Here is a 19,406-nt window from a genome sequence, read left to right as displayed (position 1 = left end):
GAAATTTGGCATATTTGTTGAAAGCGATAAAACATCAAACACTTTGCTAAAATTATTTGAAAGTGAAAAGGATGGTACTTTTTTTCCGCTTATGCACAATGTAAAAAGGTAGGAACAACGTGCCTTTTTTTCCGCTCCGGCATAATGGAAGGAAAAGGAAAATTGGTTGTCACATATTAAGAATTTCGCCAAGTGAATGGCGCAAACTGAAAACATTTTGCTAAGATTAATTTTTGAATTTTTCCGTAATTTTCGCACCAAATTTTACAAAATTTAATATCTAGGCATAATTTGAGTCGTAGAATCGAAATATGGGAAAAAATTGGTATGTTATTTCAGAAAAAGTCATTTTATGTCAAAACACCTATGTTAGAACAATGCTATATAGAAATCTAATATATATCCTAAGTCGCGCTTTCGAGACATAAAAAACGCAGTTTGAATTTTGTCAATCGGCCCAGCAGAACGAGAAATATAGAACTGCTCCCCCTTTTTTTTTCGTAATGTACAAGTGAAGACGATTGCGAAAAAAAAAAAAAAAAAAAAAAAAAAGGAATGCCACAGTGACATTCGTTCCACTACTCTTTTCTTTACATTTTGCCATCTACAACTTGCGCTTCAGTTCCAACTGATCTTTTGTAGTGATTGTATCGGTCGAGTGTTTAAATATAGTATAATTTTTGTAAAGGCTCCGTACAATTTGATGTTCCGTGTTGCTTAGCTATGTGGGCAAAACACGTTGTTGAGCATGATTTATTGCGTTTCAACCCCCCCCCTCGAATTTCTGTTTTAGTAAAGGACAGTTTGTGGAACATTAGTCAGATTATTATTTTTTGCTAATGAGGAAGTAGTTTCCTTTTTAATTCGATTTATAACATTCATTTTATCTAAAGCAATAACAGCCATACAAAAACGAACTGAAAATTTTGTTTTTTTAGGCTTAGACATTGATCTGCTAAACAGATACAAGGCTTTAACAGACAAGTAATTTTTCATGATGATATAAACACTAGCGACGTATGTTTCTTACATAGAGCACTTTTTTGCACAGTACTTTCTTTAGAACCGAAACGTATGAGTTACAAAATGCATGTAATTTGTATTATTTAAGATTGTAAAACGTCGACGTTTTCTCATTAATAAGCATTTTATTAATAGATTAGTGTAGTTAGATTTTATTAATAGATTAGTGTTAGATTTTATTAGCATTTTATTTAGATTTGTGTGTACCGGTATTCCAAATGCTGTAGTTACAATGCCTGTTTGGTATTTTGAATAATAATATAATACCTTTTGTCTCGGGAAATTTGCAACTTTTTTCCTCTGTAGCTTCAATGTGGTGAAACGTAGACTATTTCAGATATGACTTTTCTCACTTTTATGTGATAGAATGCTATTAGAGCATCAGTCTTTTTATGCTTCATATTAAAGTTCAATGGTTATTGGGAGAAAAAGTTCTGTCAAGAATTCATAAGCTAAAAAAAGAATTAAAAATATTTTTAAGAGTAATTTTCGGTATTCATCTAACTTGAAAGATAATGGCTAGTCCCAGATATGGCCTGCTTAACTGATTAAGTACGTAAAACTCTTGGTTGAAAAATGTAAGAACTATTTGAAAATATAATAAATTGTCTTGACAAAAGTAATGGATTAAAAAAAAGTGTTCATTTCTGAGAATACTTGTTGGAGTGAGTTACTCTGAAATGTTTAGTCAGTGTTGAATTCCGAAAATGAATTACTAAAACTCGTAGATCATCTGTGTACGGTTGAGAGAAATCTTAATCTCTTTTTTTGAATTGAGGAAGACAATGAAACCAGACTGGGTTCAATTCATTTGCGTCTTCATTAGAATATATGGCATTGATTAATCAGTAAAAATATGGTGAAATTATTAGATTCGAAAGGTTTTGTATTCTTAATGTTGAATTTAAGGATGATCCGTTATATAAGTTCTGGTTGACTACTTAAGTTTCCAACCCTTCCGTCTGATTTCAAGAGGCAAAGTGCTCTAAACTTCTTTCCCGATAAAGTCACCTCATCTAGAGGATATATTTACTTGCGGATTTCACAAAGGTCAGGCCATAAACAATAATCTGTAAGGTACTGGTAAGAGCAGGGAAAAAATATCTTCTGCTGTAAGTCGGTATACCGACGAAAGTATCAAAGTTTCAGTGAGAAACCTATGAACATACTTCATAATTTGAGTATATTTATGTGAACAAAGTTCCTATTATATGCTAACTTTCATAAATTTAAAGAGATCATCACCGAAATGTTTTATCGCAAATTACATGTATCTGTTTCAATTATAAGTGTTAGAACCCAGCCTCAGTTGTTATTTTTCTTTACATAGTTTATCACTGTAAGAGTGGCAACCATCTGATCTTTGTTGTAGTTTCTTGTAGTTCTATGGATTTTGAAAATAAATATGACGCTGTAGAATTTCATATGTAAAGTTATTTTATTTTAAGTTTATTAGCAGAAAGGAGAACGGTTAGTTCTTGCAAATCTCGAACAATAAGCCTAGGAATAGAACGTGTTCACAGAAACAATCTGAAGCATCTCACTGAAGTAAAATAGTGACGTATGTATTAACCGTGGCGAGAGAATATTGTAGATATTTATATTATTTCTTGAAATGCTAATTTTTCCATTAAATAATCTTTGTCATACATAGTCAATAATTCTTTTGTGTATCATTAATTTAACTTTTGCATTTATTTATCAAAATATTATAAGATAAGCGTTCTAAATATTTAATCCCAGTTTCACTCAGTCAATTCTAACAATTCAGTTCATAATTCGCTACAGCAGTTAATGTCAAATAGTAATCATTGACGATATATGGATTAGACACTTTATTTATTTAGCTAAGTCTACTTAAGGAGATTTATTACAAATAAAAGTCTAGATAGAATACTAATAAGTTATAATACAAAAATATGCCAAAGAAAACCCTTATTAATTGAAATCTTAACAAGAATTAGAAGGAATTAGTCCTGCTATACGAAAGGTTCCTTCAGATTATATCATGAAATTATTTATAATTTTTTATGATGCACCGTGAAATTATTTACTCTTGTGAAGTATGCCGCGACGTACAAAAGTTTGGGAAGAACTATATTATGCAACTATAGTTATAATTGAAAAATATATTGAAAATCTTATATCTTATTAAAAGCCAGCGCAATAAGAATTAATTATTTGCCAACAAGTGTAAAGGTTAAAGGGATTATGTGTCTTGAAATAGCAATATTTGCCAGGGTCATACAGATGATCTATATCCTAGTAGCATAATCCATCGCAACAGTCAAATATACTGAAACCATTCTTCCTGTATAGATGTTTTTTTGCATAAAAAAAAAAAAAAAAAAAAAAAAAAAAACAGTGCATTTCTATAATCTTTTGCAAACACACCTCGAAGACTCTAAAACGAATAAAGTACGAATGGGCCCGGAAAATAAACAGATATGACATTCAGAACTAAGCGAATTTATATTCAGATCAGCCATAACGAATGGTTTCGATTTTATTTTACATGAAACAAGAATTATTATCATTAAAATGAGCGTTAAGAATGAGTTAGGCTGAGTTAGAAATAAGCTTAGGCTTTTACAATAACACCGTCTTCATATAATCCAAATTTCTTTCCATGCATAGCCATCGTTTTCAGCAGGCATCTTTGACTTTAAAATGAATAGATAATTAAACCCGTGTATTTAAATTGTTTTTTAATTAAATTTATTCCATATTTATATCTAATTCCTTAAACATGATTAAATAAGTTAGCAAGTTAATGAAGACTTAATTGGTAACGATTCAAATTCATCGTAAGGCTTGGAATCTTAAAGAGACAATTATCGTAGGAGAAACATTGTTAAGCATTGAAAATGATTTTCACAGAGAAATTACTTAATCGTTATTACCAAGTTACTAGATTCATGTATGAAAGAAAACCTTTTAAAACAAGGTTTAATTTATCGCGTAAGAAAAAGTAATTAATTTCTCTGTTTTATGAAATCTTTCATTCGAAAGGATTAGCCTGAATTCTGAAAAGTGTAGATATTTCTAAACATTTACTACATAATATGTAAACATAAGTTATTTCTATATTAATACAAAATGTACATTCTTATAGCAAAATCGTATTTAATATATATATGTGTGTGTGTGTGATGAAAAAGACGTAGTAATATTTATGGCGTAGAACGTAGATCAATACTGAAGAGAAAAACTTGGCAATCGAGTAAGCTGATTTAATATTCAACTTTTATTTAAATTGACGTTTTCAGCCACAATTTACTTAATCGTGACTACTCAAGAACATTTACACTTTTCATACTACTGAAATAGGATGAAAAGAAGCACGCCAGCGAGCGAAGAAACGTAGTAGCAAATTTGCGCAATTAATCAAGCACTGCAGCTTAATTACGAAAAAGGTTTCAGTTCTCGAAATGTAAGTCATCATACACACACACACACAATTCAATATTCTTTTTCTCCCCCCCCCCCGATCATTTAAACAAAAACAGAAAATTAATACGGGAGAACTCATGCTAATAACTTCATCAGATATAACATCTTATATACAGTGTAATGCAGAATTAAACAATAATTTTAAAATAGAATATTATTCATAAAAAGTGAATAAATAAGATTAAATTTTACAGAAAATTGCACAACTTGCATTTTGCACTTTAAAAAAAAAAGAAGTCCTAGACTTTTTATCTCGTCTGGCTTCTAACTACCAATATCTCAACTATAGTAAAAGGATGAAATGCAACTGTTTATGATACGTCGACTTGGCATAGCACACTGGTTAATAAAAATATATCTTTATTAACTTGAACTCACGTTTAAACTACACAGACAACTAGAATTCACGTTTAAACTACACAGGATGGGAAGTACAAAATTAAACATCTAACTAAGCTTGCACCTCAATATTCGTTAAGCAACAGGTAGCGAGTCGCAGCCTTAGCCGTGAAATGAATTTCAACAGTAGGGAAACTAATATAAAGTGACGGTCAGTCTTTGCTGCCAAGGGTTGTCGTGAAGTTCAGCAACTCATAATTTTCGAGAATAAGCCGTGAAAAAGAAAGGAACAAATCGTCAGTTTCAAAATTTATTAAGTTGAAAGATCAATACAAATCACAAGGCATGATTATGAATTTTTATTTGTCACAAGTCGCGACTTTATGATTTCATTAATTTGCATATGGGTTTTAAAAACCTTCTCTCATAGGCGTCATGGGAAAAATTCTACAGATCTTTAATATTTGCAAACAAAATAATCTTCGAATGTTGAGACGCTCAAAAGTAAGAAATCGAGGGTGACAAAAACTTTATTTGAAGACTAGTTCCAATTATTCTTGATCTACAACAGATTGTAATTGCAGAGAAAATGAATCAAATTTTAGGACTTTACGGATCTTAAATAATACCACTGATCATGAAAAGTTAAATTAAAATATACAAATGCTTTTTTCTAGTGTCTAAATGACGCTGTTGATCCAATGAATGGATCAAGTTGCCTTTACGACATTCAAATCCTGTTACTTACAGCGCACATGCCTACACGAGAATTAAGAACTGAGTAAATAAAATAATTTTTGGAAACCTTGCGAGAATATTGTAGAAGTTGATCCCAATATAATACAGCCTTAGAATTCGAATGAGTAGTTAAATAGACTCTCGGAACCAATTTCTCGGACTTTGTGAAGCATTTTTTTCACATAATGCCTTTTCTTACATTACGGACTCTTTTATTGCATGTTTTCATTTCCTGAAGTAGAGTGTAAATTGTTTACCAAACTCAAATTCTCATCCATCGAGTAAAAACATTATTCCATGTGAAGCTCTAAGCAGATCAAAGAATATTTTTCTGTTTTTAATTACTCACATGCATCTATATAGAATGCATTAATCTCATTTAAGTAACAGGTAATTGTATTCTAATTTCTTAATTTATGGCTTTAAAGAAATGTGCTTTCAAAACACATTTCTTTCTTCTTCTTCAAATACTTAATTATTTACAAAAATGTATTATTAATTTATTACCATTTAATGAGATACGAATAAGTAATTATTACAATGGAAATTTTAAACTAGAGTACGCAATTCCAGAATTACACGCTTCAGAAATATTTCAACAGAAGTTTCAGATTCTGTGTTGTTCGTCACCAACTGAAATTTCCTCCTCTTTATACGAAACATTTTATGAAATTAATTTATTTCTGTTTTATTATACAATTTCTTTTTCATGCCACCATGTAACTTATTGATTTCATTACCACATTTTTCATACCATAACTTTCAATTTTTTCCATCAAAATTTATACGCACCTTTCTATTTCACAACTTACTAATCAAGTTTATTTGTGCAGTGTATCGCAATTTTTTGTGTTTCCAAAGATTTATTTCTAAATTTAATAATATTGGTGCTTCAATCCAAGAAAAAAAGGGAATTTGAAAAACTAGTATCATCATGTATGGAAAAAAATTAAACTCTTGATTGAAAGGTATTCAGTGGAGTATTTCATTAGCAGAAACCCACAGCACTAAGGTTTTTGTCTGCTGTTAGAGAACATTCGCCAAAGAATATATACTGATCTTCTAGTTTGAGGTCCAAGAATCCAGGAATTTTCTTTAAAGAGGAATGTCCGCTGATTGTAGGAGATTTGTTAACAGAAGTTCCAATGTGATTACGTGCATCACATTTAAGGCCATTCTTCATAAGTTTCAACTCAAGATGGCGAATAAAAAATTTCTAATTCTGATTTGCTAGTGAACTACTGAGCTGTCTGCTGGTGACTAATAATGTAAAAATAACGATGGCTTTTGCTTTTCAGTTTCCTCTCCTTCAAGCATGGGAAGAAAATGACAGACTTCTGATTTAAAGTTTCTCTGAATCAATAGCAGTGTAAACATAATTCTACTACTTTTTATCTTCATTTGTGTAGATATTCCCGTTCTGACAGTATTCGTTACAATTTGAATGATTGAGAAAAACGAACAACCTACAATGTCTCTACAGAGATTATTAGTGCATGATATAAGACAATTTTGTTCTAACCATCCTCCTCTCTCTGGAAAAAAGAGAGGGATTTGAAAATTTTTGGTTTCTTATACAAAATCTCGAAGAGTTCAGCATTAAAGTCTAAACCAAATTAGAAATATAAAATTTATAACCTTTTAACCCCTTCGAGCCGGGTAGCGAAAACGCGCGCTTATCGCTGAGGCCGGCAGTATCTTACGCGAGCGTCTCTCCAGGCCGGGGGCTTTTTTGCTACTAAGCCTAAATCCATGAAATTTCCGAAGTATCAACGCATTGTTTAATAATGCTCTATAGAGTATTTAAACGGCTTATGCTTTATAAATATTTATATATATATATACTTTAATTACCTTATTTCTTGTTTAAATGCATATTTTACACATTTTATTTTAATTACTCACCATTTTATGAATTTTAACATTATACATCTGAAAACTAAATATATTACTTAAAATTCTCTTTTCGTATGAAAATTTTGAAAACAGGGATCTACACACAGTCCTACGTTACATTCCTTGCACTCGTAATAACTCATTTGCCGTTTTGGAGGATTTTTCCGGGAATGTGAACAAACGAAGCATCGTCGTCTCATTTTCTTATCAGTCTCTTCTGAAAAAAGTTTGGAAAATGTCTTTCTGTTAATCTTTCAGAATCAATATCAGAAAATCAGAATTTCAGAATCAATATCTGAAATATTTTGCATCATTTCTGCTATTTCATGCTCTGTTAAACATTTTCGACGCTTCGACATTGCAACGGTAAAAACAAAGAATTCACGTCTAACAAGATCTAATTATTTTCTAAAAACTGAACTGCAAACCGAAATACCCAACGCTTTAGAGCAAATAAAACTTCTCTACTTACAGTAAACAACTACCACGTGCGAATAAAGTGCGATTTAAAGAGACGTCGTAAATCACGCCATTCGGAAACATTTATTTCCCCGTTTTTTTATATAATCAAAAACACGTGTATGTGAGTCATGCTTCTCTCATTTCGAGTAGAAGGTCTAATTTACATGTATCTGAAACCATATGGACATACAGTGCCATCTTGTGGCAGAAATTATAGTTTGAAAAACGTTCCAAAGTACTGGCACAAATACGTGACAGTCGGTAAAGAACGCAACAATCCTCTGGCACGCCTGCGTGTCGGCCGGTAGATAAGTGTGTTCGTTGCTGGCACGTATACGTGACAGTCGGCGCGAAGGGGTTAAATAATTTTAATTACGCAATATTTAAATGATTATGATGTTAATATTTCATAAACTTGTGTTTAAACTTTGTAAATCAGTTTCAGATTAATGCTTAAACCAATTTTTAGCCACACAATTACGATTGTCCTACTAATTTAAAAGTTAATCTTCGAGAAATTCAAGATACAGAACATAAAATCGAATATATCGAACCAGCTGTTAAAGGTAGCAGTGGCAACGAAGGGAGAAAATTACTGTGATATTATTTCATCGTAAATTAAGGCTAGATGAAGATAAAATAATAAATCATGCTGTTAACTGTGTTTTTATTTCATTGAAGTACTTGAGGACAAGCAATAAGTGTTTCGTTCAGTTGCAATCGGATTGGTGTTAAGTTTAAAATACATCGCTGCTTGAGAACAAGATCGTTACAACTAAAAAAACCTGAGCGTTGGAAAACGATTTGAAAGGTTTCACTGACAGTATCTCTTTATTGAAAATATGAGTGATAGAATATATTGCGCTTTGGAGGTCGAGTGTGTGTTATCACTATGTATCACTGGATTCACTGTGTATTGCCATGTTTATTATGTAATCATCGCTTTGCCTTGAATTCCTATTTTTTAATTGCACTTTGTTTAAATACTAGCAAAGTGACGCAATCCACTCCTCTATTTTTAGGTAAGTGCATAGCTGTATACACAGTCATTCGTTTTATGTAACTTAATTTCTGTTTATTTCATTTATTCATGCATTTATTTCTTTAATTATGCGGTATTTATTCATCCTCCCATTTGACCATTAATTGTTAGAAATTTGTTGCAATCTCTTTCAGTCTCCTACTCTACCTTCGACAGTTGGAGTATATATGTATAGAGCAAAGACTGTTTGTTCTATGCATCCTAGACATTGTGTTACAGATAATTACCACAATGAGGCTTTTCGACCTATATGCTAACTCAACTGGATCGGCCGTCCTTCTGCTGACGAAAAGAAACAAAGTGAAACCTCGGATCACGAATACCTTATTTACGTTCTTCTTCAACAATTTGATTCACGAACAAACTATCCCAACAAATAACATTTGGAATCAAGACCGATGATGACTCGAGTTAAGAGCACACAAATCTCCGATATTTGATTTTCAGATATATTTTGAGGTAACTAATGAGATACAGACACTTATACAGATATGAGTGCCACTTAGAGGAAATTATATAAAAAAAAAAAAAAAAAAGTAGAAAGAAAGAAAGAATTGCAGCGGCTTCAGAAGCAACAGAGAAAGGCGATTAATGATGAAATATCTTCAGAAGAAGTGAGTGAAAGGAAGAAAAATTATCCCAATATTCAAAATTTATGCAAAATGGGATAAGATGCAGGTTTCGCGTAACGACATTATCCTTTTAAAGCGGCAGAAAACTACATCATAAGCAATTTTAATGAAATGTCGTCTCACTATAGAAACATTATAAAAAACAAGCAAAAACAAATTATCTTGGACAAATTTTTTGACTGAAATAGACGTCCAGTGACATCTCAAGCTGTCGAGTAACTTTTACATACAAAAAATAGGGTAAAAAAAGTGCCTCCTGATATGTTCATGAAAAAGAATTTCGAAATAAAAAAAAATATATCATCTTAATCATCATTTTCCATTTAGATTTTCCACTCGCCTTCATACAAGTAATGCAAAATTAAATTAAATTTTAGTCATTTTTATCTGTTTAACATTGCATTTTTCATTTTTGTTTTATAGTTAAAGATATTTATTTTTGTATATGCTCATTTTTTTCAGTTATAATTTGGGATTATGAACTTGTGCACAAAATGCAAACATACTTGTGCACAAAGTCAAAATAAACCATTATCTGTGATCTAGAAACGAATTAATCCATTTTAGATTAATTCCTACGTGGAAAATTATGTCGGTTTACCAACATATCGGTTGATGAACAACCATTAGGGACGAATTAAGTTCGTGAACGTAGATATCACTGTACTTGCTTTACTAAATGTTCTATTCTATCAGTAAAAATGTATTGCTAAATCTTTTGTTATTGTTAATGATATTTGTTGAAAGTAAAAGCTCAGCATGAATTAGTAAATGAAGTTTCAAAAAATTATCACATGCTTTTGTCCGTGGTTTTATGGTTAGTCCATGTCCAGATAACGAGTGAGAAATTCATGACTTCTTATGGCGAAAGCAATTGATTCTTTATATCTTCTTCTGTGAAAGTCTTGATGGTGCAAGAGGGTAAGATTACCACATGAATTTTATTGACTAAGTCTCGTGCCTTTCCCCAGTCGCACTTTATGTGAGAAAGGATGTAAAGAACTGAGCGTATTGTTATAATGTTCATAACATCCAGTTAATAAGTGGAAGATCTTTGCTCTGAATGGTGACAGCACTTTTGATTTCCACGTTTGCTGGTCTGAAAAGCCTAAAAGTCTCAATAAAGTGCTGAAAACATTTATAAAATAAAATGTTATATTGTTGTCATTATTAAAGCACATGTTGAAGGTTTAAGTTTTAATAGCAGATAACTTAATTTGAAGCTAAAACTACGCTCTGGAATTGATGTCATTCAGTAAATTTTATAACAGTTTACAAAATATTTCCGAACAATATTAAACACAATCACCAAAAAATCATCAAAATAAGAATAAAAAAAATTTTTGACTAGCGAATTAAATGATACACGTTTCCAGAATGTGGTGCATAACGAGACGTTCTATAGAGAAAAAAGACCCTTACCTGTATAGATTAATTTCTTCCACAAGACACTTGGTGCAGGAAATCCCACAGCTGCGCAATCCATCCATACAGTATTCCCAAGAACGACGGTCGCATTTTTCGGTTCAACGGTCCACTGGGGAGGAACTGAAAATAAGATAAATATTATCACCTTCACTATCAAACGCAAGCTGGTGCTTCATACAAGGCGTTAGCTTTATATTGATTTTGTTCAAATTTAGCTTCTTCTCCTGTCATGCACAGTAGACTTTCTAAAAGAAGACAGAATTTCTAATGCATAGGTTAGTGCAACTTTTTCTCTCCTTAGCGTACAAAATAGGCTTTTTTTTTTCCTTCTTGGACTTTCCTAACACATCAATCATACACGGTGAGTGGCTTCAGCGATCAATTAACTTTTAACGCTGCAGCACGATGCTTAAACGAAATGCTGAAGTTTTACCTGGAGATGCACATGTTTGGTTAAAGTCTGGCTTAATGATCTTAAAAATTACTTTCAGACATGTGGTGTCATAAAAAGCTGAGTATTTAATCGGCTGGAAATTTTACAAATTTTAATTTATTATTTCTTATGTTTTCTAAACAGCATCTGCGTGTTGAAGACATATACAGCCAAAGAAGTACGGAGAATATTTTGTATACAAAACTATAAATCACTTTGGATACATAATTATTAATGCCTTAAAGTTTAAATTTAAATACATAAGTCATTATATGCAATTTTGTCCCGCGCTATTCCTTTCATGAATGAAACTAAACAGCTAAGTGACGATATAATATTGAAAAGATTAAACCCAAATAATTCCTTGCATACAAATCCCAACATATTTTCGAATCTTTCGCTCTCGGAACATTCAAATAAGAAGAAATAAACATTCACTTAATAACGAAAAAAAATTAAATAAATAAAAATGTGAAATCAGCTTTTAAAGAAAAACAATTTAAAAATGCACTTTTTACAAAACACACCTATATTAATTAAGAACAGACATGTGAAATTTAGTAAATAAAACATAATTAGAAATCTTGAAATTTTAGTTTAATTTTCTTAGTATTCTCTGATTAAAGTATTCGATTAACAGCTCAGATTCACCAGGTGCGCTTGGGTAATTCCATTGGTAGACAAATGAGCTCATGAAAGGAAAGCAGTATGCCGTGTTCTTGAGTTACTTAAAACATCGAGGATCTATAGTAATAAGTTATCAAAGTCTAGAATATAGAGATGATTCGAATTTTTTCATGCAATTTCAACGCAATAATTACTTAATAATTATGAATTTACGACATAATATACAGATACAGTGTGACAGCATACAGGTGCAGTCACTACAAGTTGAAAGAGGGGCTGTAGATACTTCCGATACTGCAATTATCGCTTTTTTTTCTACTAATGAACACTTCCTTCCAAAATTCATAAAACTAATCTTTCAACGTTTTCATTAAAGCATTTAACGATTTTTTACTGCCATGTGGGATCCTTCTTTGTTTGATTTTTTGCCTGACGTCACTAAGCACGGTTAGAATAAAGGACTCTCTATTCCTAAACGGATTTCAGAACGTACTCAAAATATTCAAATTGGATTAAAATGGATTTTTTTCACGATGTCTGTACGTACGTAGGTACATATGCATCTTGCATAATTAAAAAATGATGAGCCGTCGAAATTTTATATTTGATACTTATATATGCTGTAACATCTAGTTGGGCCACGCCCTTTTTATGCAATTGACAGTACCAAAATTGCATATATTATATATATATATATATAATGACAAAAAGTAAGAACTTTAGAGCCAAATTTACACGAAGACCAAAAAGAAGTGAAATTCAATACCAACAAATTTCAAAATATCCTAAAATACGCAAATTAAGAATTAAAGAAATGTGAAACTAAAACCTAAAAATTATAAAAACCAGAAAAAATACCAAAACCAGAAAAAGCAAACAAAGAGCAATGCAGTCAAATCTGATATAATGTTATCAAGAGAAGGATACATGACTCAATTACAATTCCCTTTCCTAGGGCAGCAAATCAGGACCGGAAATGTTTGTACGTATACTTGTATGTATGGATGTATGTGTTCATGTATGCATGTAGATATGTAGACACGTATGTATGTGTATGTATACACACACATATACATAAACACGTGCATACATGTATGCATTTCTGAATCAGGTCTCGATAACAGAAGAGCACTTCTCTTCCACTTGAAGACCACTGCTTTTCTGTATCCAAAATTAGCTGGTGAACTATTCAAGTATTTAAATATAAAAGTTAATCTGAAAATTTTGGATATTTAAATATAAGAGTTAATTTGAAAATTCCATTTTATGTATTTAAAACTTTCTACGCTATTATAAAAAGCTGATTAGATTTCGGGTAAAGATGGGTAAACAGAAGTGGTACTACACTTGAAGCCAATGAAGACTTGTTTACACTAGCGGCACTTTGAGCCCAAGAAACCCGCAGGAACGCGCAGGAAACATACATGAGCTTTACTAGAGGGAAAAAATTAATAAGAGAGATAAAGGTGTCGATCCGAAATTTCGATAATGAGTTTTCAGTCAATACAACACTTTTGGCTGTTTAACAATGATGTCTGTCTTCGTGATTGTGTTTGTTTGACATTATTTTCATCCCCGATAACTTACATATCAAACTTCCAAAAATTCTCTGTATTTCTACTTTTTGCATTCATATAAAGACCACATTAACTTTTGGATAAAATTGGACAACTGAAAAAGATAACTTACAAGAAACCATAAGTCCTTAATATACAGCCGGATGTCGCACTTTACTTGAAGCCCACAACAGTTTCTAATGACAAACTATATTAAAATATAATCCAAAACTACTCAATTTTAGTATTCAAAACTTTTATACCAATCGGAATAACATATTAGATTTGACTACAATTGCTATACATGAAGTTTCTAAAACTTCTCAAATTTGGTATTTAAAATACATATGCAACTGAGAACAATATGTTGCATTTATACGTCCAAGAATCTACAACTGATTAATGACGTATATCGAGGTACCACTGTTATGTGTCTATGATCAAAGACTGGAAACTCACACAGATCGGATAAGTCTTTTTAAGCACAAGCTTTATATATACAGTATGATTAGCTACCATGCGTAGAAACTTCTGTGAGGAATAGGTTACTCAGAGAGTAATTGGAATTAGACAGTAATGTGGTGTATTCAAGATAAATTAATCAAAATGAATTAATCCATTAAAATCACACTCCAAATTTCGGCTACACATTTATTACGTATTTAATTAGAGGTATTAGTAATTCATTTTTTTAAGAGGCTTTATTGTGAGAAAGTTCGAAAATCAGATTTTCGTTTTTGAGTTGGATATCTGGTTTAACTCGATCTGAGAGATAATGTGTATTCGATAAAATTCTGAGTATTATTGCAATTTAAAAATACTAAGTATTGATTTAAATACTTGAAACTTATGTACATCAAACAGTCAAATTTTGCTTTTCTGATAAACCTAAATTTGTTAACTTAGGCTAATTGTGTTAAGATTTAAGTGCAATAAGTACATACTGAATATATTTGATTAATCCAGCAAATATATAAGAAAGTATATTTGCTGGATTAAAGATTACATTTTTTAACGTGGTGCACCCTGGGTTACGCTAAATCTGCTGCAGCTTTGCCACTTTCCCACAAAATATCTTTTTAATGGGTACCTTCACATTGCGGTATTTATGGGAATGAGATGGCTTATATGCTTGCGAAAAAGGGTTGCTACGGTTCTCCAAAAGCCAGAAACGAGCGCAAGCCTCCATTCTATTAAGCTTCTGTCATCGTTAACATATCAAAAGACTTTCAGAGATTTTACCACTCGGGCTTGTGAGGGCAAGCCTTGGAGTGTTCTCTCATCAAACCCAGCTTTTGTTCCTGAACACCTGCGAACAGTTGCGGTTGCATCTTTTAGAATATTGACGAGGCATGAATCATTTATTTCGCTTTGGACTAGCTGATTCGCCGCTGTGTGTTTTATGTAATAGTGGACGGCCAATTGCGGCGGAACATTTGGACGAGTGTGAAGCACTGACAAATTTTTCTTGTAGATTTCAGCGCTATTGGTAAGCAAGGAGTTTAATGGCCTAACGGCCAGTGTAACTGGCATTTGATAAATAAAATAAAATCAAAGTCAAATGATTTTCACTTCCTGTTTCTGAGGCGTTGTTTACTCGGAAAAATGGTTTACTTTTTTTTTTAAATTGGTTTTGACATCTGGCCGAAGAGGGAATTCAATTGAAGAAGTGAAAAAACAGATTTTTTTGCATTATTTTTACTTGGCATGACTGCAAAAATTTCTCCCTGATTTTGGTGCTTTTCACGAATATAGCTTCGACTCATTTTAAAACGAAGTGACATTAGCAAGAGCTCACATTTTCCCTTAACATCGTTGTAAGGTATTTTCTCGCTCCTTTCGCATGCCTTCGCGGTTTAACAGCAGCACACTCGGCGCGTGTTCGAGAGATCCAGGTTCGAGTTTAGGCGAGGGCATTGCTCATTTTTCACGTCTCCAGCAGCAAAATAGCCTAATAACTCTACAGTAGCTCCCAAATTAATAAAGGTGGTAAACGATGGTTCTTTACCACCAGAATTTGAAGACTGGCTCCCCTAATCCCCAGTCGCCGTTTAAAAGGAAAAGTATATGAAGAATTTTTCTTCCTCCTTGCTGCATGAATTCCTGGTGTAACGGTAGCACACTCAGCGCATATTCGAGTGGTCCAAGTCCCGGAGAGGGCATTGCTCATTTTTTATATCTCCAGCAAAATAACCTAATAAATCTGCAGTGGCGCCCCATTTAAAGGCGATGGTTGATGATTCTTTACCACCAGGATTTGGAGACTCGGTTCTCTAATCCTCAGTCGCACTTCAAAGGGGAAGTATATAAGGTATTTTCTCCCTCCTTTCTGCATGTGTAACGGTAGCACAATCGAATTCGGGAGGTCCGGGCTCCAGTCCCGGCTAGATGATTGTTCAATTTTCATGTCTCCTTCTTCAAAATAACCTAATGACTCTACGACGTGTGTTAAATACCTCTACTCCACTCACGATGGGATATATTACTTAATAACATATAGCTACTGAGTGATTAAAAATGATTTAAAAAACATTGATCAACCTGGCTGAGTAACTAAGTGGGAAAATGATTTTTATCGAAGGAACATGTTTGAAGAGAGGTTGCCAGCTATATTTTCAACCAATCTGAAGGTAGCTGCTAGCTACGGATTGTTTTCCAAAGTTCTGGAGCCCATTCATGTTGGCTAATCTCCACTGGGCCCAACAGACTAGAAATTCAAATGTTCTTCTCAACAACTTCATATGCAATTTTGCCGAGATGGTACTTCACATTCTTGCCGGATTAGCACTACTTGGTCCCGAAAGGTTAGAAATTCAACTGTTCTCCTCTTCAAGAAATGGATGTGAAATTTTTACTGGATTTTCTCTTCATGATTCCTGAAAGATCAGACATTTTCCTTCCTCAACCAGTAGTAATAGAAAATGGATTGTTCGGTTCTTCTTTCTCTCCCCGCATCCTGTTTGGAGTCAGCTGCCACCTTGGATTTTTCGCTACCCAGACAAGTTATATTTTTTTAATTAGGATTAAGACAATTTACAATAGTCAGAGTAAGAACATGAAAATTGCTTTTTTGAATATCTAGTTAAGAGCTACTGGCTAATGTTTAAAATAACTCGTAATAACTTCATATCAGATTAAAAGTGTGAGATATTCTTTCCCTTCCTTGTTGGAACTGACCGGTTAAATGGTAAAGTAGCTATTGTGAAATAACTATAATTCTTTATGTTCATGATAATTAAATGAAGTTTCTGGCAGAGAATCAGATTTTGTTTATATTATTTTTTAGCTGAAGTGCTTTTATAGTAGATAAACTACGTGGTTGATTTAAACTAATGAGTTAGTCTTATTATTTTGTTCATTGCCATCTTCACTCTTATTGACCAGCTTTGTTTCCACGATTTTTTTAAGCAATGCAAATATTTCGTTATTGTGTCTGCTTGCCTAAGTTAATTAAATTTATTTCCTTTGTTAGCTATGTTGATAAAATTATTTTATTTGAAAACTGGATTATCATTTGAAAATAATACCTTGGTGAAAATGTGATAGTACAACATTGGTTACTTATACAAAATACTAATATAGGCTCAAAAATGCAATCATATTTAGATAGAAAGTGATATTCTGGGAACAGCAATTTATTGGCGTAGGAAAAATCGTCATTCGTCAACAGTCCGCAGAAGTCCGCAGTTATATTCAAGACCGGAACCTGTGCATTCGCGTAAATATTAGGTATTACCGTGCTTTGTTAACCATGAAACTTCCGCTCCTTAAAATTGAGGAAGAACACGCAACAGAACGATTCGAATTAACCCATTCCTCTTCTTCTACACACAGTTTCGGGATGACTTTCAGCTTGCTATAAATTTTGATAGCTCCCTTGCCGCACAGATATTAAACGCTTATAAACAAATAAATGTTCCCCAGGATTCGAAGCCGGGTCAGCTTCCCTAACTTGTATACAAACTGGGCGACAGCTCGTGGAGCCAGTAAGATGCAAGGTTTCAAAAATATGCATTTAAAAGATACTCATCTAGCATACGGAGCTGTTATATAAAACTTCATGATTTTAACCAATGAGCGGCCAGTACAGAGAGCTCTATATGATGAACTATATTCAGAACCACTAGATGTTTAAATGACTGCGTCGAAGATTATGTGAAATAATTTCTTCTTGAGACGTGCCACGAATCGGGGACGAATGGCATGAATCCCTAAAATCGACGAGATGGTGCTTCGTCATACAAAAGACGTTCCAATGCACAGGCAATCCTTATTCGCTTCGATCTTCTCCAGACAGGCATCAGGAGGATCTTGAGCTCGGAACAAATGCACCCATTATCTGAACAATGCGTACAACTATTACAGTGTCATAATCAGTGCATTGTTACTAGAATCTCATATACGCCTACTGCAGTCAACGCACATCTACTAGAGGTTTTTCTCTCAATGTTCTGTCCGGCATAGTGGGGGACCGCTTAATAGGCTCGTATCACTTGCCTGTTTAGACAGGCTCAATTATTGATCTGCACGACAGCCGGAACTATCTTTCCTATATTTTTTCCTGTCCTCATCCAAAAGATCTGATGCACACTACACCCGTAAACAGTGGGAGGATTTTGTCGGACGCAAACGCAAAGTTACTGAGGCCGTTTGAGAGACGGTTGGAAACTTTCAAAACTTCATAGTTCCATATGGCACCGATATCAATTTTGTGTTGCAGCTAGACCCCAAAATTTAGAACACCTTCTGTGAATTCTCCTTATACAGTAATTATTAAATTTTTATGAAAAAAATAATGTTTTTCAGTTATTATTTATTATTTCATTTCTCGTGTTCTTTGTACACTTGCACACGGCGTTTTCCAGCCCTGCATTGCTATCTGATCGAGATTCGTTTTTAAATAAACTACCCCGCTTAGAATTTCGTACATGCGGTAGCAAATCACCTTGTATATGTACGTAATAGAACTTTGCGACCATAGTTGTACTCCTGATACGAATATTTCTTAATGTGTCCGATGTTCTTAAGAACATATATATATATATAAATCGCTATTGATCAAATAATAGTAGTTTTTGAGACAGTTCTTCTTTGATCTGTCTAAAACCATCACATCGGGATTATGGCGAGAGCCAGAATGTCTAGCTTGCCTTTAACCTGCAATATTTAAAGCACTACATAAATCAAGGAGTAGTAAAAGTATTATAATAGAAAACAATACTTAACAAACCCTAGTACAGTTAAACCAAAATTAATGTTTAATTCATTCTAGTTTAATTTAGCATATAGTTTTTATTCGAACTATGAAACAGCTCTATTTAAATGATTCATTAAATTCCTAAATTATTAATTCTAATTTTTGTTTTCATGTTCTTTAGATGAAGAATAATGCATCTATGTCGTGTTCAAGCAATACCAAGGCACTTCATTTCTCTTTTTATATTATTAAGGTGGTCTACGTATATTACAAAGTTTAGCATACCTAGGCATGTGAGATTATAAATTTTAAATTTCGTAAATCTTAAATTATTGATCTTGTATTAAAATTTCTACAGAGCAAAAACTAAAGCATTATATTCAGAAACACGATTAAACTTTACTGAATATTTTGATCTCTGTCGCGAAAGAAGTTAGCAGACTATATAGATGCATATTTTTAAAAACCATTGAATCTTTGAAATTTCTCAGATTTTCCACAGTGGATATTTTGCTTCAAATGTAAGGCCTATTTTTGTTCTCATATTTTAAAATATTATTCACAGTTTCCTTACAGTGTT

The 19,406-nt window shown here is 32.8% G+C and overlaps 1 protein-coding gene across 3 annotated transcripts in view; it reads right to left on the bottom strand.

The window, feature by feature from the left end:
* Positions 1–19,406, bottom strand: part of LOC118181836 (cell adhesion molecule Dscam1-like) — a 1,419,238-nt gene that overhangs the window by 89,026 nt on the left and 1,310,806 nt on the right. For all 3 annotated transcript variants that reach the window (XM_085816859.1, XM_085816860.1, XM_085816861.1), the window contains exon 11: positions 11,008–11,133. In XM_085816859.1, the coding sequence (XP_085672985.1) occupies positions 11,008–11,133 (126 nt within the window). The remainder of the gene's footprint in view (positions 1–11,007; positions 11,134–19,406) is intronic.

The sequence above is a fragment of the Stegodyphus dumicola genome, chromosome 5, assembly GCF_044657685.1.
Source record: "Stegodyphus dumicola isolate Sdum_Otavi_A_Nest chromosome 5, ASM4465768v1".
Lineage (NCBI taxonomy): Eukaryota > Metazoa > Arthropoda > Arachnida > Araneae > Eresidae > Stegodyphus > Stegodyphus dumicola.
The sequence above is the reverse complement of the archived record's forward strand: the minus strand, read 5'-3'. Positions and strand labels throughout refer to the sequence as shown.